The following is a 21618-nucleotide window of genomic DNA, read 5'->3' on the forward strand; positions in this document are numbered from 1 at the left end:
TTTTTATAAACTAATGAATTAAAAATCAACTTCTCTCGAAAGTACGAGAATATCACAGATTGCAGGAACAAATAGGAGCTTGTGGTGCTTTTGTCATGACTTGGATATGTGCTTTTAAAAGACATGTAAACTTTTTGGACAACTTTTCATCATTCAGCAGGACAATTATTCTAAACGTACAGCCACCAGAGAGCTTTTCATAATGACGAGGTGGAATTTCTTCAACTGAGTGGTTTATTCATTCAGTTTCAACTAGAAGACGAGACTAAAAGCAGAATCCACAAAATAAGCGTCAGCTGAAGATGGCTGCAGGCCAGAAAGAGCTTCAGCAGCTCCTGCTGATGTCTGTGGGATAAAGATTACAGCAGTTAGTTTTTCTACAGCATCACGTGTTTTTCTCCAGAAACCTCAAAATTTTGAGCACCTTGGGTTAAAGGGCTATTTCTCATTCACACTTCTGTCTATAATGCTGCAAACCTACTTGAATCAAAGCCGAGACTTTAATGTGATATTCAGTACTTTAGTAGAAATTTAATGACCATAATTTTTTTTTTTTTTTAATTGGATCCTATCCTTGATAACTTGTTTCAGTTACACATACCCAGGTCTTGTTTCATTCAACATTCTCAAGCAATACATTTCTTATTTCTGATTGTATTTCAGACACAATCAATAACCACACAACCAACAGAGTCTATTTCTCTGACATAAGTTTAAGACTGCATATTTGACCTTTCTCCATCATTTTTGCACATCTAAACAGCAACATTTAACTTAGTCTCAAGTGAATTCCCCTTTTCCCCTTTTAAAAAGTGTGCAAAAATGAGTGATTTGTGCAATGACAGAATTTTTCGACGAGAGTGATAACAGGTTGAAACAAGGTGAATGTTGTTTTTCCTGTATGAATTCTGGCCAATTAAAAAGCAGAACTTTCAAACCTGCCTTATTAATGTTGTAACAAAGATGTTTCTTTACCATATGCACCATTAGCCTAACATCAAACCCAACTACAGAAACACACTGCACGTCTGCTTATTTGCATTTGATTCTTTATTGAAATTCAGACTAACAGGGAGAATATAAGCCCATGCTGCTGTCCGTCATCAGCTCCTCTGACGTGCAGTTTATCGGTATTTCTCAGCCAGGGCGCGGGCCAGGGCAGCCAGGAACTTGTCCAAGGACACATGGACCTCAGGGGTGAAGTCGTTGGGGTACATGATGGCCATGACCACAAGGATGTTGTGGGCCAAAATCTGTGAATAAAGATGATAATGAAACTTAGACGAATTGCAAATGTATCTGACCGCTGTTCTCATATTTGATTGAATCACAAGAAGAACATCCAAAACTTTATCCAAACTTAAGAGCCACAAGTAGACTTCTGAAGTTAGATTATTAAGAGTGGATTTTGGCCAAACCATCTTCTAAAGTGCGTCATTGATTCTTCCACGGGAAAAGGATTTTGACACAGCAAAGTGCTGGATCTCCATCAACCCTTATGCTTTGCAGCGTCCTTTGCTACCTTGAGGCTTTAAAGTTACATTTATCACCTGTGTCTGTGACAGGATTGGGCATGGGTGGTCGACAGCACACCAGGATCTTTACGGGCCCTGCTTGTTTTTAGGGTTAATGTGTGCGTGACACCAAAAACACACCACTTTTGTCCTAGACTCAATTTTAGTGACATATAAAAAATGCAGTTGAAAGAATCTCCAGCTTTTCAGTCCACATTATTCTACATTTTTATGAATTCCCAACACTGTCACATTCAGATTTGAGTTGAATATTAGATAGAAAAACGGGGAAAAAACGAGGGCATTTTCCTCAAAATGATTGCATGGTGGTCTTCAGCACCATGGACAGTGACGCAATTGGATTGAATTGGAGATTGGAGGTGTACTGGTTTCTGAGAAAAGTTACAGATGAAAAGGGCCCAGAGCGAAAACAACTGTTTTATTTCATGCATTCTGCAGGATCAGAGCCCTATCAATAATCTACAGGGTTTACAGGGTGCTCGAATAATGAGACGATTTAGAGAAAAGTGGTGCAGCGACGTTGTGACGCATTACGATTAGACCAGTTTGGACAGTGTTTTTGGACAATGTAAGACTTGCAGCCAAAGAGCTACAGTTCCAATTCAACCCATGTAGATCTAGCTACCCTTACATTAAATCAATGATAACCATGCACAGCGTTTTCGTTTTAAGTCTGATGAGCTGCGCAGAGCAAATACAAAACGGAGTGCGTCAGTCATCCTCAGTACCTTGAAGTTGGCAGGGTCCACCCGCAGAGTGAAGGCGTGCAGCTCACTAAGGGTCAGAAGACCCCCAGTCAGATCGTCGATTTTGGTCACAGCATCAGCAACTCCACCCATCACAGTCTTTCCGTGCTTCATCAGCGGGGCAGAGCCGGGTCTCAAGTCCTTCCAGTGGGCGAAGTAGGTCTTGGTCTGCGGGTAGACCGTAACCATCCTGAGTGGGAAATAATAAGCGCATAATTAATAAATGAACAAAAATGCAGGCTGCATCTGGTAGTTTGCTGAGATATTTACCTGCCCAGAGCATCGCCGCCGATAGCATCCGCCTTGCCAGACACTTTGGCCCAGAAGGCCTTGACTACCTCCTTGTCATTAGCATTGAGACTCATCTTGAATGTTGAATGGCACGATCAGCACCAACCGTCGGTGGTTTTATACGCGAAACTGGGCATGGGCGCACCCGGCCCAACACAGATAGGCTCTGTCTATTTGGATGGGCTCCAAATAATGAGGTGCAGTTTGCATGAGATAAACATAAAATAAAATGACCGGCGTGGCTCTGAAGTGTAGATTAATACAAGGACGACACCACGAGTAAATCATAAGTAATTAGCAAATATGATTCACCTTTAAATTCAATTAAAGTCCATTAAGCTAAGTGTGCGTACTTTAAAAAATCCTAATTACTAATTTCAAGTGACAGGGAGTAAAAACATGGAATTTAAACAAGTCTGTAAGTGTTGGTATTGAAACATATAGGAGATAAACAAGTTCTATTTCAGTGGCCAGTTATTAATGGGCTCGTGCGTAATTTGTGCCAAACTGAAGCGAGTTAATGTCATTCTAAAGCGGTTTCTAAATTGTTGGGTTAATGCATCAGAAATGATTTTGACTTGAATATCAAAGCTATTAAGTTAGAGCTTTTGTTGTTACTGAAAGCAAATGATCCAAACATGCCTTTTAAAGTTAAAAGCAAGGCACATAATGCAGTGTTAATCTAAACTGTAATTTAAAAATGGGAAAGATGTCAAATCTGTAAGGTCTGATCTGACTGTCCATGGAGACTGATTTAAAATCGAATATCTACAAATAATCAATATTTGGTTAAAAAGCCGATTCTAGGGTTATTCAATGTGAAGTTTGTTGTTAACACGTGGTGTCTTTCCGAGGCTTATCTGAATTTCTACGGGTGGATCCACTCAGAGACGAACATGATAATGTTTTCGCTGCAGCCTCGGTGACTGCAGCAAGACTGAAACTAGAAGTTACAATTCATTCAGTTTACTTTAATTGCACTTCAGTTTTATCAGACACATGGCTATAAAATGAATTTTCGAAGGACTGAAGTTTTATCAGGCAGCAGAGAAATCGGTGATGTTCTGTTGAGATCCATTGCTCAGATTTCTGGAGACACAAAGCACTGAGGCTGAATGGACAGACACTGGAGCCCCAATCGTTGCCAGGTAAAGTATGAAACCTCTTCAGTGAAGTAAAGAACTAAAGTACACGATTTGTCAGTGGCTGTGTTTCTAAATAAATTTGTAAATTCAACCCACAAAGTCTCTCAAAAATGGCTCAAATATCTACTTTATCCAACAATAATTCATATATATTCTGTAGGAGTTAATGAATGCATTTGCCTGGATAAAGGAAGTTTGATTTCCCCACTAGGTCTACATGACGTTAGTGCTCCTGGCAGAAACTCAACCCAGCACTGATTGAATACTGGCAGTCAGTGAAATGTAAAGTTAAGTTAGTACACTATATAAATAAACCAATAAATAAATAAGTAGATATATACATTTAAAAAAAAAAAGACTGACCGATGCTGCTATACAAAGATGAATTGAACTTTATATTTTTAATGTTTCCTGACCCTGATGAATATTTTCATGTTGTTTTAAAATGCAACTTCACATTTAAACAAAATGCTGATAGCCTTAAATAAAATGATCTTTAAATTTCATTTATATGGTTATAGCACCCTGTAACTTGCTTGAAATACATATAAGATGAATTTTTTTGGCCTTTAGTATGATAATGCCTCGGATTTGTAACCTGAATTTGCGCTCTGGCGCACCCTCTAGTGGACACACACTTCCATCTCCTTTCTGTTCGTGTCTTCAGCTCTGAGATGCTCCAGTCATTGGACCCTGCACTCTTCCCTAAGTGGATCAAAAATGACCTGTTTAAGAGTCAGTGTGTTTTTATGCCATTTTTTTGACATTTTGGTTAAAAATAATAACTTGCATTATCGTTTGTTTTATTTTTCTCAACACAAAAATGATTTCATGTTGAAATATGTTTATTTTTACATTATAACAGATTTTGAACATTTTGATAATTGAAAAAGAAGAATATTACACAGAACAGCAATAGAAGAATGTCAACATTAATTTTGTTGATATTCTTCCACTCTTTTCCTCCAGCTGTTGCTGCTCTCCATCCCTCCAAGTTTGTTCACTGCGTCACTTCTTCTATGATATTATCAGTGATAAAGAGCTTAAAGCAGTAATACAAATATCATCATTTATCTAAAACAGACGGCTGTGCGTGGAAACATTTTCTTGAACTTTAATACCTGCAGCATCACACAGCAGCAGGACCGAGAAGTGCTTCTGCAAACTGAGAGTGGTGTGCGTAATGACGCACAGTGGTACTTTCATTAGCACCGGACAGTAAATAATACTCTGGATTGTTTTACACATCCGACAGGTCAACTGTGAGCCACAGTTTCTACGGTTAAATAGTTTGTAATAAAGCTTCTCTGGATGAATCCTGAGCTCAGTCAGATTGGGCTTTTTTTTTCGGTAAGTGTATCTTTACGCACAGACTATAGGCTTTATTTCACAGTTTTAACTGATATACGAGTGGTGTTGGGGAGATGATGTTTCAACCAGCTTAGACACGCCAGGGCCACTTCCCTTAAGTAGTATCACTCCATTTAGAAAACGGCCAAACTTAATTATCCGGGTAAAGAACAATCTCTGAACGTATCTTTACATTGCTGGTAAAGTGATTAGCTGAGATCGATTTTGTGTGCTATGACTACTTTATGAACTCAGGATTGAAGCTAAGGTCTTATTTGATCTTTGCCCGCCCACCAATATGGTGTCACCCACCAAGGAGAGCAGCACTACTAAATATGTCGTTTCACGGGTAAGGCTCAGCAAAGAAAGTCTTCATTTTCATTCATCAGGCGAGAAATCACAGTCACAATCGCACTGTATTTTCCTGCCTGGATCAGCTTCGATCAGTATGAAAAGAAGTAACGAACTGATAGATTTTTTGTCAGCAGCGTTTCACAGAAAACACCAAACAGTAATAGACATAGCCTATCAGCCTTTGGAATAACACATTGCACTATCAGCCAAAAAATGTGAATAAGAAATGAATAGGAAACCGCCTGTTTATTATGGGGTTAATTATGGGGTTTTTAATGTGTGGGTACACAGCCACATAAAAATGAATGTAACCATGTAACCCATGAGCAAAGTCTTATTTGACCCTTAGAAGTCTTTTAGACCAATCTTTGAATCAAGAAAAGATGAGACATCCTTCTACTCTCTACAGAATGTTCTTTAGATATTCACTACAGTGTCATGGTCCTCCGTATATACTGATTCAAATATCCAAAAATCTGAGCCATTGCTGGAGAAATGGGCGACTCACTGCAGGACCAGCTGTCTTTTTTTTTTTTTTTTACATGTAGCTGCCAGCAGACACATGGGAGCTGTCGGTCCTGTCAGATCTGCATCAGTAATGACCACAAGAGGGCAGCTGAAGCCGGTGACTTGATCTTTGCCCTATTTGTTCCTGAGGGAAAAAAAACTGTATTCACTGGTGTTGCATTTTTCTCGTCAGCTATTAGCACCTCGACCTCTTCTTAGTTGGTCAAAGAAGCTGTTTATATATCAGCAATTGATAAAGCGATGGAGGCCTGACAAAAGGAGCTGAAGTTCAGGTATGGGGCCCCTTTTTATGAAAAGCAGCCCTGTGACTGCATTCTAACAAATAATGTTTGAACTCAACTACAACAAACAAGATAATAGAAAAATAACAATAATAAAAAATTTAGAGTCATACAGTTACTTTCAATAATTGAAACCTAAGTTCTATAATTGGAAACTGATGAAACTTCAGTTGCTTCAGTGTTAATTAGGTAAAGAGGAGGACCTGAAATGTCAAAGGGAAGGTATATGTAATTATCAAGTCAACTTCACGAAGTAACCTGGGTTGATTTTAGTTTTAATACAACTAAAACAGCAATCTGACTTTTATTTTACACATATTATTAAGTTACATTAAACTAGCCTATCAAAATCATGTTCAAAACTTGAGCGAAAGCAGCACATAGCATTTTTTATTGTGCAACCATGTATTTATAGTTTTTCGCCGTTGCTTTGATACTTTTCTCAGATCAGATAGAAATTCTCAAAACTACTTGTTCAATCTTCACATCATTGTGTCACTTGTGCACATCATAAAAGCAGTTTCTCATTTCCTTGAACAAGTTGCAAATGCTTTGGTCCATCCATGCAAATGATTCTGTACAATTCTCTGCTGTTTCCTACATTATCAGTTGCTTTTGTCATGTTGATCAAAATATATTACAACTGGTCTCTGCTGAATAGTCTCACCCTCCACAACATTTAGGCATTAGTTCATCGCATAAATCTTTACATGCAAAAAGGTTGAACAAGTTGTCAGAATATGTCAAGGATGTTTCTATTCATTTCCATTAAACTTTTTTTCTAAATCTGGCCTGAATTGGTAAATTGCTCCCAGGTGAATCTTGACTTTCTCTAATGAAGGGAAATGTGTGAAGGGTTAGAGTTTTCTCAAATCACTCAAAGATGCAAAAGAAGATATTCATGATGTGGATGAGAATTTGTGGCCCCAGAGACAGGAAGACAGCACTGTAATTCCTACAGCACTGTATGTACAGTTTTCCCTAAGGAAACTGTCCTATGTTCACATTTCTACATTTGTTTTTTCCCTGTGCCATGCAGCGCTGTTTTCCTTTCTGTATCACAGTGATGTGGTCTGTCAACTAAACAGTAAAAGCATAAATGTGAATCTTGTCAATCTCCCACATATACTAAGGTGTAACTTACAATTTACAATAATTGTCATCAAAACTTTAGCCACAGTTTACATCAGAACATGCCTCCAGAGTCCACTGTTATGACAACACGACTAAGCAGTTTGACTGTCTTAATTCTACAAAATGATAAAAGGACTTGTCATTCTGATGACACTAACATGTTCAATGAAAGGATTTTGAGCAAGAGGCTGGCTTTTGCAGGTAATCCATGGTGTTTTGCTATTTGTATGAATTGTTTTGAGAAATGCACTTATTATTTTGCAAATGTCGAGGATGATTCGAGAAATGTACCAAAGCGACTGAGAAAAAATGTAATTAAGTAGCAAGAATGGTCTTGGAATGACTCACAATGTGTGACATTGGGATATCTTTGGTGTTTATGGGCTTAATGTTTTACATTCTTTACTAAGACACAGTGCTGCCTAATTCTTAGTTAATTGAACCTTGGCCATGAATGTTAGTTGGTAAATCTGTTGACTATATTGATGAGAGACTAAGAATTCATGCCCTGTTTTGACTTATAGACAAGAAAAACATTTAACCCTTTTCCAGAAAGTACCATCTTTATATGTATGTATTCTGGACTATATCTTTAGTTCATTCCATACAGGTTGTTTTAACACACACACCAAAACAAAATAAATGTTTCAAGTATAAACTTGGCAGTCACTTTGCTGCTTGAAATTTTTTTTCCAGCTATGTCAAGTATTACATATTTAGGGGGTCTTGTGTGTCACAATTAGCCTCCTAACCACTGGGCTCAGCTAAAACCGAGATAAAATTTGAAAACTATCACCAGCATACAAACACAATCTAACCAACTACGCCCTTCACTTATCACTGATGCAATCCACTACACATCGTTTATTAGTCCAGCCCACCCCTCTTCTTCCAATTGCTGACCACTGGAAGGGAGGGCAAGTTTGCTTTAAAAGTTGCATATGGTGGCTCTTAGTCCATGCTACAGAAAACCCGAACCGCAAAAATGGTGGAGTGGACAGACTTTGAGCGTGACACCATCCAGAACATCTTCGCCCAGCTGGACTATGAGGAGATCGGTCCTGCTGCTCTTTCCAGGTGAGACATCTTTCTAGTTTTGCATTCGTATCATTGACGGATTTGCATACATGTCCTTTAGATTTCCTGTGTATCTTAATGGAACATGCAACGGTCCTCCTCAGGTGTCTGGTTGTCTACCCCTGGACTCAGAGGTACTTTGGAAAGTTTGGAAACCTCTACAACGCTGCTGCCATCAAATCAAATCCCATGATTGCGGTTCACGGAAAAACTATCCTCCACGGTCTGGACCGTGCTGTGAAGAACATGGACGACATCAAGACCGCCTACAAAGAGCTGAGCGTGCTGCACTCTGAGAAGCTGCATGTGGATCCTGACAACTTCAAGGTAACATGAATGAATGACACTGTCCTCCACATTTACCTTCCACACTCTTGATGCGCACTCATGCATGTGGTGTCGTCCTGCAGCTCCTGGCAGACTGTCTGACCATTGTGCTCGCTGCCAAGTTGGGCAGCGCCTTCACCCCTGATGTCCAGGCTGCTTTCCAGAAGTTCATGGCCGTGGTGGTGAACTCCCTGGGCAGGCAGTACCACTAGAGAGCAGAAACAGAGGACATCATCAGCTGATCATCTGTTCTGTCTCCAAAGTGAAATAAAATGATTAACACAAAGGAACCTGCTGTTTGTCTGTCACTACTTTCAAAATAAACACACAAAAATGCCAAGCACTTGGGATGAAGCAAATCAACAGAACAACAAAACTGACCTTCGGACACAGCTCCATATTAGACAAATATGCAATTTAGTCTCAAACACAAATAAGTTATTTAGCATATAGTTCTGATACATAAAATAATAGATCTGTGCTAGATTGGCCTGTGTAGGAACTTAAATGTGAGCAGTGAATATTAAAATACAAATTCAAGAAAAGCACTGAAGATGAAATACCTAGAATCCAAATAACTATAGGAAATATCATATATATACATACATGAATCTTAGATCTCAGTTATGTTAAAGTTCATTATTAGCAATATACAAAAACAAAATAACAGCAATAATAAAAACAATGTAAGGTACAACTAAGTCTATGTGGGAGATTGATTGGATGAGACTGGACAAGATTCATATTTATGTTTTTAACTGCTTGTGTTGTAATTTGTTGACAGACCACATCGTTGCTATACAGAAAGGAAAACAGAAAAACAAAGTAGAAATGTGAACATAGGACAGTTTCCTTAGGGAAAACTGTACATACAGTGCTGTAGGAATTACAGTGCTGTCTTCCTGTCTGTGGGGCCACAAATTCTCATCCACATCATGAATATCTTCTTTTGCATCTTTGAGTGATTTCAGAAAAACTAACCCTTCACACATTTCCCTTCGTTAGAGAAAGTCAAGATTCACATGGGAGCAATTTACCAATTCAGGCAAGATTTAGAAAAAAAGTTTAATGGAAATTAATAGAAATATCCTTGACACATTCTGACAACTTGTTCAACCTTTTTGCATGTAAAGATTTATGCGATGAACTAATGCCTAAATGTTGTGGAGGGTGAGACTATTCAGCAGAGACCCATTACAATACATTGTGATCAACATGACAAAAGCAACTGATAATGTAGGAAACAGCAGAGAATTGTACAGAATCATTTGCATGGATGGACCAAAGCATTTGCAACTTGTTCAAGGAAATGAGAAACTGCTTTTATGATGTGCACAAGTGACAATAATGTGAAGATTGAACAAGTAGTTTTGAGAATTTGTATTCTGATCTGAGAAAAGTAGCAACGGAGAAAAACTAACTTAATTAGCCAAAAGAAAAAAAATTTTTCCAAAAAATGTAACATGATAATCACTTGTGAAAATAGTTGCAGACTGGTTTTCAGTTTGACAGATGGATTAACCATCTGATGTTTACTGTTAAACTGGGTTTGCTTATTTTTTTCTGGATGTGCTGTTGAACAAATTTGAAGAACTTCTGGCTTTTGATCCATACTGCCACAGATGATAAACCATCATAAAATAAGGCTTCAATGAAAAACAGAAACCAAGAGTTTGGAGCTCTTTGCATTCGTGCTTTTTATTGATCATGTCAGAATCAACTCATGCATGCTCCTCATGTTCTCCTGCTGTTTATCGGTACTTCTCAGCCAGGGCAAGGGCCAGAGCAGCCAGGAACTTGTCCATGCACACATGCACCTCAGGAGTGAACTCGGCGGGGAACATCATGGCCAAGACCACAAGGATGTTGTGGGCCAGAATCTGTGGAAGCAACACAACCACACAGGAGTTAGAGATGGAGGCCTGACTCCGCGGAGAACAAGCAGAAAAACAGACGCTGCAATTTGAGAGATGCTTGACAGCAGCTGCGCACCTTGAAGTTCTGCGGATCTATCCTCAGAGTGAAGGCGTGCAGCTCACTGAGGCTCAGGAGACCTGCAGCCAGATCGTCGATATTGCTGACAGCATCAGCAACTCCACCCATCACAGTCATTCCATGCTTCTTGACTGGGGCAGAGTTGGGGCTCAGGTCCTTCCAGTGGGCGAAGTAAATCTTGGTCTGAGGGTAGACGATCAGCATCCTGTGTAAAACACGAGAAACACCAAGTGGATGAATGTCAGTCAGTCAGTCAAAGTGGGAGCAGCTGACAGCAGTCCATTTTGGATCATATTTACCTGCCCAGAGCTTCTTTGCCGATGTCCGCAGCACTTCCGGACACTTTGTTCCAGAAAGCCTTGACTGTGGCCTTATCCTTAGCAGTGAGACTGGTCATGTTGAAGGTTGGATGTGTTGTTGGGGCCACGACGACAGGCTTTTATGCCTGGAACGGAGCAGGGCGCACCCAGCACCGCCCCTCAGGAAGGGAGGTGCTTTTGGTTTATCTCACTTGATGTGAGATAATCCAAAAGCTTCCCACAGCAGCTGTGGGGCCCATTTAAATACAGCACTAATTATAGGAAGCAAAGTATCATTATTTGCATTCATGTTGTTCGAGTAATGAGCGATAAATGAAAGCATCAAGTGTTCCATAAACATTTTGATCACTGGATAATAGGGTCCAGAACCACCTGTTAAATCAGGCACACTGTCGTCTAACATTAGTTTACCATGTGTGGTCACAACACCCTGTAAAAATTAATGTAGTCCACATGTAACCCATATGAACTAAACAGGATTCAGCCAATAACACTGTTTAATTCAGAGCCCTGGAGGCGATACAGAAAACATAAGATCGACTTGGACTTTTTACTAGGTCACAAATCTTTGGACATTGTCAGTAACTATTTTTTTTCTCCATAAACACAACACTAAAATTTTATATCAAACTGATGGTTGATCAAGACTTTATGAAGAAATCGGCACCTAACAGACATGAAACAAAAAAATCTTCTAAGCGAACATTCCAATGAGATTGTTGACTGTCCTGAGCAGAAAGTGACAATAGTTGTATTCAAACAGTTGACAAATTGATTTGAATCAGGGGATTTGGTTTTGTTTGTTGTTTTTATCAAACCTAAATGTTCTGCTGCTGGTTCCACTGCAGCAAATGTCAGTGTTGTATGTATGTATGTATTCTGGACTTCATCTTTAGTTATTCCATACAGGTCGTTTTGATGCACACACACACACACCACATCAAAATAGATGTTCCAAATGAAAATTTGGAAATCCTGTGAATGTAGCCACTTTGCTGCTTGAAATTTATTTTCCAGCTGCATCACGTAAATTTATCTTCATCTTTAGGGGGTCTTGTGTGTCACAATTAGCCTCCTAACCACTGGGCTCAGCTAAAAATAGGAGACATGCTCAACCGAGATAAAATTTGAAAACTATCACCAGCATACAAATAATCTAACCAACTACGCCCTTCACTTATCACTGATGCAATCCACTACACATCGTTTACTAGTCCAGCCCACTCCTCTTCGTCCAATTGCTGACCACTGGAAGGGAGGGCAAGTTTGCTTTAAAAGTTGCATATGGTGGCTCTTAGTCCATGCTACAGAAAACTCGAGCCACAAAAATGGTGGAGTGGACAGACTTTGAGCGTGACACCATCCAGAACATCTTCGCCCAGCTGGACTATGAGGAGATCGGTCCTGCTGCTCTTTCCAGGTGAGACATCTTTCTAGTTTTGCATTCGTATCATTGACGGATTTGCATACATGTCCTTTAGATTTCCTGTGTATCTTAATGGAACATGCAACGGTCCTCCTCAGGTGTCTGGTTGTCTACCCCTGGACTCAGAGGTACTTTGGAAAGTTTGGAAACCTCTACAACGCTGCTGCCATCAAATCAAATCCCATGATTGCGGTTCACGGAAAAACTATCCTCCACGGTCTGGACCGTGCTGTGAAGAACATGGACGACATCAAGACCGCCTACAAAGAGCTGAGCGTGCTGCACTCTGAGAAGCTGCATGTGGATCCTGACAACTTCAAGGTAACATGAATGAATGACACTGTCCTCCACATTTACCTTCCACACTCTTGATGCGCACTCATGCATGTGGTGTCGTCCTGCAGCTCCTGGCAGACTGTCTGACCATTGTGCTCGCTGCCAAGTTGGGCAGCGCCTTCACCCCTGATGTCCAGGCTGCTTTCCAGAAGTTCATGGCCGTGGTGGTGAACTCCCTGGGCAGGCAGTACCACTAGAGAGCAGAAACAGAGGACATCATCAGCTGATCATCTGTTCTGTCTCCAAAGTGAAATAAAATGATTAACACAAAGGAATCTGCTGTTTGTCTGTGATAATTTTCTATATACAGTACACTGAAATATATGACATAAAATCAAGGAAAAACATTAATTTACAAGTTAACCTTAAAAAAATAGGCCAACACTAAAGAACAATTAGATCAAATCTGTGTTTTTTGCAGAGAGCAATTTGTTCTTTCAAAACATTTTACTGTAAAATTATTTTTCTTCTACTCCATTTAACTACACAAAAATATTTTATAGACCCTATCTTTTTTTTGACTGTTATTTTGCTGATTTTCCTCTTTTTTTTTCTTTTTTTTTTTTTTGGGGGGGGGGGGGGGGGGGGGTAAATTGCAAACCATATTGTAGGGTTTTGGTGGTGTTAATCCTCTACAATTTGGATGAACCCAACAGCATTAAAGGGCAAAGCATGATGGCACAGGAAAAAGCAGCCAAACAGCAAGGAGTTTTGCTCCACAGCTCCAGTTTTTACTTCATTTCCATGTGTAAGATACAGCTCACCAGTCGGACAAAGGAGTCATCCAGGTGCAGTGGATGACACATTTGTAGCAGAGCTTCAACCTGACCCCCTCCTTCTCACACTCTCCACTGATTGCCCACCTGGCTCTTATATTCTCCCACACCAGTGACCTGCCCACACTTATTTTAAAAATACAATATTAAACATCCTTTATGCTAAAAAAAACAAAAAACAAAAACAAGAATGCAATTATCAATCTGATACAAAGTAAAGAAAATGCATAATAACTCAAAGAAATACTAAACAAAGATTAAACTTATTCAAAAATCCCCCCTGTAACCCTTCTCTCCTCTCCATCTAATCAGATAAGTGACAACTGCTGGTATTCTGTGGCCGCATCCTCATGTGTGCACTCCATGAAACACACCCTCCTAAAGTCACCTCAAGCGAGAGAGAGAGAGAGAGAGAGAGAGGTTAACATCCCCCCCCAACACAAAACAAATTAAATAAACTTAACATCAGTCTGTACAATATAATATCTACTTCCCTGAGTGAGGGGGATGCTCACCAGCTCCCTCACACATATGTAAAAAAAAAAAAACCAACTTAATAAAACCCTAAGGAAATGTTCCAGTTTTTCATCTCTACTATCAACAGCCAGGCCACAACTGCAAATATTTGTATTTTCACAACTAGCAATTTGTTCTTGCACAGTTTTCAACCATAAAAAAAACAGGATTGCAACTTTACTGTATGTAAATCATAAAAAAAAAAAAAAAAAAAAATCAGCATTTTACAACTATTTCTAATTATCTGAAAGAACTGTTATTTTATAGGCATTCATCATTATGTTGGCTGTTAAAAACATGCTACCCTGTAAATATTGTGCACCTTAAAAGCTAATATTTTTACAAAAAATAATTTTTTCTTTAATAATGTGTTTAAAATTACTCATTTTTACTTAATCCTTTAAATCTTCTTTAAAAAATGTTTATTTCTTTATCTTTTATTCATACATACATACAGTCATGCCTGAAATGATGGCAAATTTTGACTTCAAGTCACTTTTATTCAATCAGTCAGTTCTTTCTGGTGTTTGAAAATGACACAGGCTTCTCCCAAATATGATAAGACAATGTACAAGAGGCATCACTGTGAATGAAAAAAAGAAAAAAGATTTATCAGCTTTAACTTACATTCAAACAGAAAGTGGCATCTCCAAAGTTATTCATACCCAACACAAACTGGAACAGTCTATGGGAAAATATAAGGTTCTACACCATTTCAAATAGTGCAAGCTGTTCTAAAGCATCCTAATTACTCTGATTGATTCGGAACAGCTGTTTTACTGAACTCAACAGGTGAAAAACAGCAGCTACCTGCTGTTAGTTTGTGAACAGTCAGGGCTAAGACAAAGGTGCTCACCGAGGACCTGCAGTTGCTCAAAAGTCAGGAAGGAGCTATAAGGCCATATGTAAATGTCTCAAAGCTCCAGTGGCTACAGTGCAAAGTTTTGTTTTGTTTTTTTAAAAAAAGGAAGATGTTCCACCTTGGAAAATCTGGAAAATGAAGCTGAAAACAACAACTTTAGGCACGTTGGGCACCACTGGACATTTTAGCATGACAATGACCCAAAACAGAGCAAAAGTGGTGAAGAAATAGAATAGAATAGAAAGCCTTTATTGTCATTGTATATGGGTTTGCACGTAGGATTGCACGTATAATGCGTGTTCCCAGTGATGCTATTGTTATGTGTTCATGTTTTCTTGTTGTTCAGAGCACTGATGGCTCTGGGGAAGAAACTGTCCCTGAGTCTATTTGTTCTTGTTTTCTGTGCTCTGTAGCGCCGATCAGAGGGCAGAAGGTTGAACAGATTGTGACTGGGGTGGGATGGGTCCTTGATAATGTTTGTAGCTCTGCTGAGATAGCATAGAAACGGTTAGCGGACAAGAAGATGAACGCTTTGGAGTGGCCCAGCCAGTCCTGAATTGAATCCAATTGAAAATCTGTGAAGGGAGCTCAAGATCAGTGTGCAAGGAGATCCTCCAACCTGAAAGAGTTGGAGCTCATTGCAAAAGATGAATGGGCACAAAACAAAAACAGTGGAAACATGCAAAAAGCTGGTCACTAATTATAGGAAGCATTTGATTGCTGCCATCGCCATCAAAAGCTTTTCTATTGGTTGTTGAGGAATAATTTTGGGCATGCCACTTTTTTGTTCAAATGTAAATAATAGCTGAAAAGCAACCTTTTCCACAATGATTCCTCTCACACATCAACCTATTAACTTTTAGGAGAAGCCTGTGTCATTTCCAATAAAAGGGAGACTTGGCAGGTTGAATAAAAGCAGCTTTACATCAAAATTTGCCAGGGGTATGAATAATTTAAGGCTTTACTGTATCTATTTTTATACATACATACATAATCCACTCACATTTTTAGGAAATATCACGATCATGCAGTTGCAATTGCCGATAGGAGATTGTGATGTGGGGTTTTTGTAATTAAACAACAGTAACAGCAAGATGTGAATATATTAAATGATATACCAAAGTAACTCTTAGCTGATGTGTTACTAATGAACTGATGTAAGGTGTATCATAAAGTCCTACTTCTCACTAATATCTAATTATCAAGATATAGTGAATGAATTTAATTTGTTGGCTCTTAATAGATCATCGGTGAAGGAGTGTTTATTTACAGTGACTTCATACATGAGCTGATCATGTTAGCTGGATCTCCCATACATAAAAGGTCACTGAGCAACGTCAACAGTAATAGACTGTAACTGAATGCTCTGTCAAATATACTGGCAGCTGTAGTCTTTCTCTGTATTTTTACTATCCTAGCTTTATTCAACGCATAAATTCTCCAAAATTTCAAACTGTAATCTACTGTGGAATGTGACGTTACAGTAGAAACATCGGCAGCAGTGGATGCCAGTATTTTACAGCATTTTCACAGTGTTAATATTGTAAAAAAAACAACAACAACAGCATCAACAAAAAACAGTTAGTTACTGTAGAGGTAATTGCAGTATTCTCTAGCAGAATACAAGGTTTACTGTTTAATACACTTTCCAATAATCTACTGTATTCATATACACTGTAATGAACATTAACTATAACCACACCTGTGAATTACAACATTATTTTTCTCTTGAAATGTGTAAACATAACTGAGAATTTCCGATATATGCCATAAATAACAACATGCCTTTACCTGTATAATCCAGAAGTGAGATCAGCCAACTCTGTAAACAGCAAAGATAAAGCATAAGGTCAGTTCTAATTTTATGGATAATTTATGCTCTGCCCAAAATGTCAACCACTCTTCAAAAGCAGAAATGCATTTCAAATTGCCGTCTATTGAATATATTTTACAAACCAAGTAAAAATAATTGAACTTCTGGTCTTTCTCAGGGCATCGGTGCAATAATATTCAAAGCTCCATCAGATGTGACAGTATTTGCTGTGTTTTGGACAAACAGTACACTAATGTTACAATTTAACTCTATTTTTACATGACAGTATAATAGGAATAAGAATAAGAATAATTGTTGTGGAAGTTCAGCGATATCGAGGCAGACAGAGAGACACACTGAAGACTCAGATGTCTTAGGTTGTGAGTTTACTGATATCAGGAGAAATGACACCGATGGAGCAGCAGTACATGCCAGACAATGCCAGCATCAGTTGTGAGGATTCTCTCTGATCTTCGGGTGGATTACAGACCACCATCATCACCACCACCCTCACTACTACTACTACTACTACTACTACTACTAATAATAATAATAATAATAATAATAATAACAGGATTTACTTTATTTTAAGTTTTTATTTTCTATTTACTGTTTCAAAAAAAATCATTCCAACATAATGGTACAATTTTTTTTTTAAATTTTGTTGAACGCAACCTATTATTGATGTGAAGATTTGAACAAACAATATATATACAGCGCCCTCCATAATTATTAGGAACCCCTGGTTAAGATGTGTTGAAAGCCTTAAAATAAATTCAGTTTTTATTGCAGAAGCATACTCTCAAACTGAAAATTGTTGAAAAATGTATAATAGGAGAAGATCAGGTGCGTTTTTGTTGGCAAAGGGGGTTGTACAAAGTATTAACATCAGGGTTGCTAATAATTGTGGCACACATGATTTTATATAAAAGAATTATTTCTTAATGTGTGATTTGTTCCCTACTGAATACATGCACTTGAATTAAAGGTTGGATTTTCCTCTTTTTCTCATTGTGGTCCTATATTATTTAGTAAAAAAAAAACAACAAACCATTGTGATAATTATGAAATTGTGATAATCAATTTTCAGAATGGACTGATTTGTTTCTTGTTCTTTTTTGTATGTTGACTAACTGATTAACCATCTATCTAATGTTATTATTGTCCCCTACAGATTGGATCTTGTGGTTTTTCATCTATACTTAAACCAGCAGATAAACATCACAAAAAAAAAAAAAAAAAGAGTGACAATGGCAGTTTGGAGCTCTTTGCTTTTTATTGATCATGTCAGAATCAACTCATGCATGCTCCTCATGTTCTCCTGCTGTTTATCGGTACTTCTCAGCCAGGGCAAGGGCCAGAGCAGCCAGGAACTTGTCCATGCACACATGCACCTCAGGAGTGAACTCGGCGGGGAACATGATGGCCAAGACCACAAGGATGTTGTGGGCCAGAATCTGTGGAAGCAACACAACCACACAGGAGTTAGAGATGGAGGCCTGACTGCGCGGAGAACAAGCAGACAAACAGACGCTGCAGTTTGAGAGATGCTTGACAGCAGCTGCACACCTTGAAGTTCTGCGGATCTATCCTCAGAGTGAAGGCGTGCAGCTCACTGAGGTTCAGGAGACCTGCAGCCAGATCGTCGATTTTGCTGACAGCATCAGCAACTCCACCCATCACAGTCATTCCATGCTTCTTGACTGGGGCAGAGTTGGGGCTCAGGTCCTTCCAGTGGGAGAAGTAAGTCTTGGTCTGAGGGTAGACGATCAGCATCCTGTGTAAAACACGAGAGACACCGAGTGGATGAATGTCAGTCAGTCAAAGTGGGAGCAGCTGACAGCAGTCCATTTTGGATCATATTTACCTGCCCAGAGCATCTTTGCCGATGTCCGCAGCACTTCCGGACACTTTGTCCCAGAAAGTCTTGACTGTGAACTTATCCTTATCACTGAGACTGGTCATGTTGAAGGTTGGATGTGTTGTTGGGGCCACACCGAGAGGCTTTTATGCCTGGAACGGAGCAGGGCGCACCCAGCACTGCCCCTCAGGAAGGGAGGTGTCCAAGTGATAGCCCGCACTTAGTGTGAGATAATCAAAAAAATATCCCCACTGTAGCTCTTCAATGCCTGTGTCATTATTGGCATTTATGGTATTAGAAAAATGAATAATAAATAATAGCACCAAATACTGAATAAGCAGTTTGATCACAGGAAAATTAACCATTTTCAAAATGACTCCAGATGAATAGTAGGTTTGGTTTCAGTTCAGCTACAGCTCAGGTCAGTTATAACACACTGAAGAGCTTTTATTTATTTCTATATCAGATTTCAAACAGGCAGAGACCGGGCAGATCTCATTCAGTCTGATTTAAAATCTTGGCAATTAAGTAAAATTAATTGATTTGTTTATCAGTTGGAAATTCTCCAATGTCATGAGTGAAGACTTTTTTTTTTTTTTTTACTTTCCTGCCAATACATGTTGTGCTTCAAAAGCTTATCAAATGTTCTGCACTCTCCATGAGAGGGTGGACCCCAGCAGAGGAACACACAGATAAGTGTTTTTGTAGTGTGGAGCTCAGCTGATATCTAGAGTTCGGAAGCTACTTTATGCAACAGAGAATACAAAGTGTTCTTCATTCATAGAAATATATTTTTTGTTTCCTTTTCTCTAAGTTCATCCTCAGTTGAATTAATTCCACATGAATGATAGTTTCTGGATGAGAGCTAAAAGCCATAATAAAGCCATGTGTTTGATTTTGTAAGCATGTAGACAATTACAGTGCCGGCAGTAATAATCACATGAGGGCTCTTCATTTTCTACTCTATTCAGTAATGTTTGAAAAATAAATTAACTTTTGGAGACACAATCAGAAAAGGTTGAATTAATGGGACTGTCTGAGAGAAAGAGAACCTAATAGGAGAACAGGAAAATTTAATCTTTGATTCACTGGCAGTAGAGGAGGAACGTTTTCACATCCTTGACTTAAGTCAAAGTACTAATACCACACTGTAAAAGTATTATGTTACAAGTAGAAGTCTTGTATTGAAAATGTCATCGCAGAAAAAGTGCGTATTATCACAAAAATGTTCTCAGTGCAGTAAAACCTCCTCTGTGACTGATTATCATTAGATTATTGTAACTCGTGCAAAAAGAAAAAAGCAGGATTTTACAGCTATAGCTTAATTGGTAATAATATATTTTTTTATTGTGAATGAATCTGCCTTTATTGTGAATTATTTTCTGCATTAATTGATCAGAAATAGTTAAAAATACCACCACAAGAGCTCTATACAGTGATCACAATAGCTGCCACTTTTGATTAAATCCCAATCATTTTGAGTTGCACTCATATAAACGCATGTTGGGTTGATTCGTTTATCACAAAGCATCATATTTTTAAACTTCTGCACATGTTTTATGTGTAAAAAAGCAGCTAAAGCTGTTAAATGAATGTAGTGGAGTTAAAATTCCCTCTCAGAGCAGGAGCCAAAAGACTCAAGTAGTTAAGTGCAGTACTTGAGTACATGCATTTAGTTACTTCCCACCACTGTTGGCTGGCTGGCCTCAGCTACATGTCCTATTGTGTCACACATCATTCACAACAGCCCAGTTGTGATGCAAACTTTGCGTTATCTCAGCGACTCCTCCCGAAGACAAGCAGCTGTCTGAGGAAACCAGATGCTTCAGCGGCTGTGTTTTTCTCAGAGATTGTGACCCGTGCAGCTTTACTACACAGTTGCTCATAAAAATGGGTCAAATAAATGTGGAGTCATTGCACTAGAAGGGAATTGGAACCCTCTCACATGGAAAAGCTGGTTATTTTAGTTTTTCCCTGGCATGAAGTAGCATTTAAGACACTTCCAGAACCACTGGAGAAGGTTCCATTAAAAATGTTGCCCATTGAAACAGCTCTGTTGCAAGTGTTTAAATCTGCCAAGTGAGTCAGCAGCTTGTGATGTTTTGCTTGTCAGTCTTGTCTCTTTATCTTGGAGTTAAATTCTGCCTTTATAACTAAAAGAAAAAATAATAACCTGGATTTAAAATGTTACTTGGGTAAAGGTATACAGTGTAATTTAGGAAAATGTATTTAAAGTACCACAAGAAGATGTTTATTTTTATAGTTGGTTGGGGTGGAGCTCATTTCTGTATAGAACGGCAGCTAATGCTTGTTTTCATGATCTGCTGATTCATTTCTCCACTTATCGGTTCAGTGTTTAGTAGAAATACTGAAAATAGTGGGAAATGCTGTTATAGGTACCCAGAGCCCAAAGTTACTTTGTTCAACAAACAATCCAAATCTCAAAAGTGATTTAAAAAATCCAGCAAATTCTTACATTTTTAAGTCTGGAACAGTCATATGTTTGTGTGCAAAACTCTGAATTTGTGAAGTAACTAAAGCTGTTGGCTGAAGTAAAAAGCAGTTAAAAGTACAATACGTTCACATGTATTGCAGTGGAGTAGAAGAATAAAGTGTCATGACAGGAAAAGACTCAAAGTACCTCAGACTTGTATAATACTGGGGTTAACCCTACCACACAGACATCATCCTATTTCCCTGTAGAGTTTCCATGAGAATCGAAACTATGCTGCCACAATAACACCCACAGTTATCTTAAAAGAAGAATGTTTGTTTTCAGATTTTGCTTCTTACTCAACCAGCATTGTCACTGTTTTATTTTGAAATAGCATGATCTTTTTAAAGTGTTTATTGCTTCTATCCCTCTGTCAGAATGAACTGTAAGTCATACAATCATATTATCAATATTATGTATACTGTACTGCAGGGAAAATGTGGTGGGATGT

General features: G+C 38.7%; 5 protein-coding genes across 5 annotated transcripts; 2 read left to right on the forward strand and 3 right to left on the reverse strand.

Moving 5' to 3' along the window:
• Nucleotides 1–1032: 1032 nt before the first annotated feature.
• Nucleotides 1033–2711, reverse strand: LOC110960165 (hemoglobin embryonic subunit alpha-like). The gene is made up of 3 exons (XM_022207290.2): nt 2552–2711; nt 2264–2471; nt 1033–1253 (listed from the first exon to the last, which is right to left on the reverse strand). The coding sequence occupies exons 1-3, from the start codon at nt 2644–2646 to the stop codon at nt 1125–1127; spliced, it is 432 nt and encodes a 143-aa protein (XP_022062982.1). The 5' UTR covers nt 2647–2711; the 3' UTR covers nt 1033–1124.
• A 124-nt stretch (nt 2712–2835) lies between these two features.
• LOC127531592 (hemoglobin subunit beta-C-like) lies at nt 2836–10543 on the forward strand. Its single transcript, XM_051941230.1, has 4 exons — nt 2836–3720; nt 8320–8441; nt 8546–8768; nt 8852–10543. The coding sequence occupies exons 1-4, from the start codon at nt 3688–3690 to the stop codon at nt 8978–8980; spliced, it is 507 nt and encodes a 168-aa protein (XP_051797190.1). The 5' UTR covers nt 2836–3687; the 3' UTR covers nt 8981–10543.
• LOC110960179 (hemoglobin embryonic subunit alpha-like) lies at nt 10507–11179 on the reverse strand. Its single transcript, XM_051941232.1, has 3 exons — nt 11063–11179; nt 10761–10968; nt 10507–10648 (listed from the first exon to the last, which is right to left on the reverse strand). Exons 1-3 carry the CDS (start codon nt 11158–11160, stop codon nt 10520–10522), a joined length of 435 nt encoding a protein of 144 aa, XP_051797192.1. The 5' UTR covers nt 11161–11179; the 3' UTR covers nt 10507–10519.
• Nucleotides 11180–11253: 74 nt separating this feature from the next.
• LOC110960166 (hemoglobin subunit beta-C-like) lies at nt 11254–13053 on the forward strand. Its single transcript, XM_051941231.1, has 3 exons — nt 11254–12503; nt 12608–12830; nt 12914–13053. The coding sequence occupies exons 1-3, from the start codon at nt 12385–12387 to the stop codon at nt 13040–13042; spliced, it is 471 nt and encodes a 156-aa protein (XP_051797191.1). The 5' UTR covers nt 11254–12384; the 3' UTR covers nt 13043–13053.
• A 5077-nt stretch (nt 13054–18130) lies between these two features.
• LOC110960181 (hemoglobin embryonic subunit alpha-like) lies at nt 18131–21390 on the reverse strand. Its single transcript, XM_051941233.1, has 3 exons — nt 18680–21390; nt 18382–18589; nt 18131–18269 (listed from the first exon to the last, which is right to left on the reverse strand). The coding sequence occupies exons 1-3, from the start codon at nt 18775–18777 to the stop codon at nt 18141–18143; spliced, it is 435 nt and encodes a 144-aa protein (XP_051797193.1). The 5' UTR covers nt 18778–21390; the 3' UTR covers nt 18131–18140.
• Nucleotides 21391–21618: the final 228 nt, after the last annotated feature.

The sequence above is a fragment of the Acanthochromis polyacanthus genome, chromosome 21 (assembly GCF_021347895.1).
Source record: "Acanthochromis polyacanthus isolate Apoly-LR-REF ecotype Palm Island chromosome 21, KAUST_Apoly_ChrSc, whole genome shotgun sequence".
Lineage (NCBI taxonomy): Eukaryota > Metazoa > Chordata > Actinopteri > Pomacentridae > Acanthochromis > Acanthochromis polyacanthus.

Coding starts and splice junctions, on each gene's coding strand:
- LOC110960165 (XM_022207290.2), bottom strand. CDS start 2,646: ATGAGTCTCAATGCTAATGACAAGGAGGTAGTCAAGGCCTTCTGGGCC. Junction 2,472..2,551: donor GGCGGCGATGCTCTGGGCAG/GTAAATATCTCA, acceptor TTTCCCACTCAG/GATGGTTACGGTCTACCCGC. Junction 1,254..2,263: donor TGGACCCTGCCAACTTCAAG/GTACTGAGGATG, acceptor CTTTATTCACAG/ATTTTGGCCCACAACATCCT.
- LOC127531592 (XM_051941230.1), top strand. CDS start 3,688: ATGGACAGACACTGGAGCCCCAATCGTTGCCAG. Junction 8,442..8,545: donor GGTCCTGCTGCTCTTTCCAG/GTGAGACATCTT, acceptor GGTCCTCCTCAG/GTGTCTGGTTGTCTACCCCT. Junction 8,769..8,851: donor TGGATCCTGACAACTTCAAG/GTAACATGAATG, acceptor GTCGTCCTGCAG/CTCCTGGCAGACTGTCTGAC.
- LOC110960179 (XM_051941232.1), bottom strand. CDS start 11,160: ATGACCAGTCTCACTGCTAAGGATAAGGCCACAGTCAAGGCTTTCTGG. Junction 10,969..11,062: donor GGCAAAGAAGCTCTGGGCAG/GTAAATATGATC, acceptor TGTTTTACACAG/GATGCTGATCGTCTACCCTC. Junction 10,649..10,760: donor TAGATCCGCAGAACTTCAAG/GTGCGCAGCTGC, acceptor TTGCTTCCACAG/ATTCTGGCCCACAACATCCT.
- LOC110960166 (XM_051941231.1), top strand. CDS start 12,385: ATGCTACAGAAAACTCGAGCCACAAAAATGGTGGAGTGGACAGACTTT. Junction 12,504..12,607: donor GGTCCTGCTGCTCTTTCCAG/GTGAGACATCTT, acceptor GGTCCTCCTCAG/GTGTCTGGTTGTCTACCCCT. Junction 12,831..12,913: donor TGGATCCTGACAACTTCAAG/GTAACATGAATG, acceptor GTCGTCCTGCAG/CTCCTGGCAGACTGTCTGAC.
- LOC110960181 (XM_051941233.1), bottom strand. CDS start 18,777: ATGACCAGTCTCAGTGATAAGGATAAGTTCACAGTCAAGACTTTCTGG. Junction 18,590..18,679: donor GGCAAAGATGCTCTGGGCAG/GTAAATATGATC, acceptor TGTTTTACACAG/GATGCTGATCGTCTACCCTC. Junction 18,270..18,381: donor TAGATCCGCAGAACTTCAAG/GTGTGCAGCTGC, acceptor TTGCTTCCACAG/ATTCTGGCCCACAACATCCT.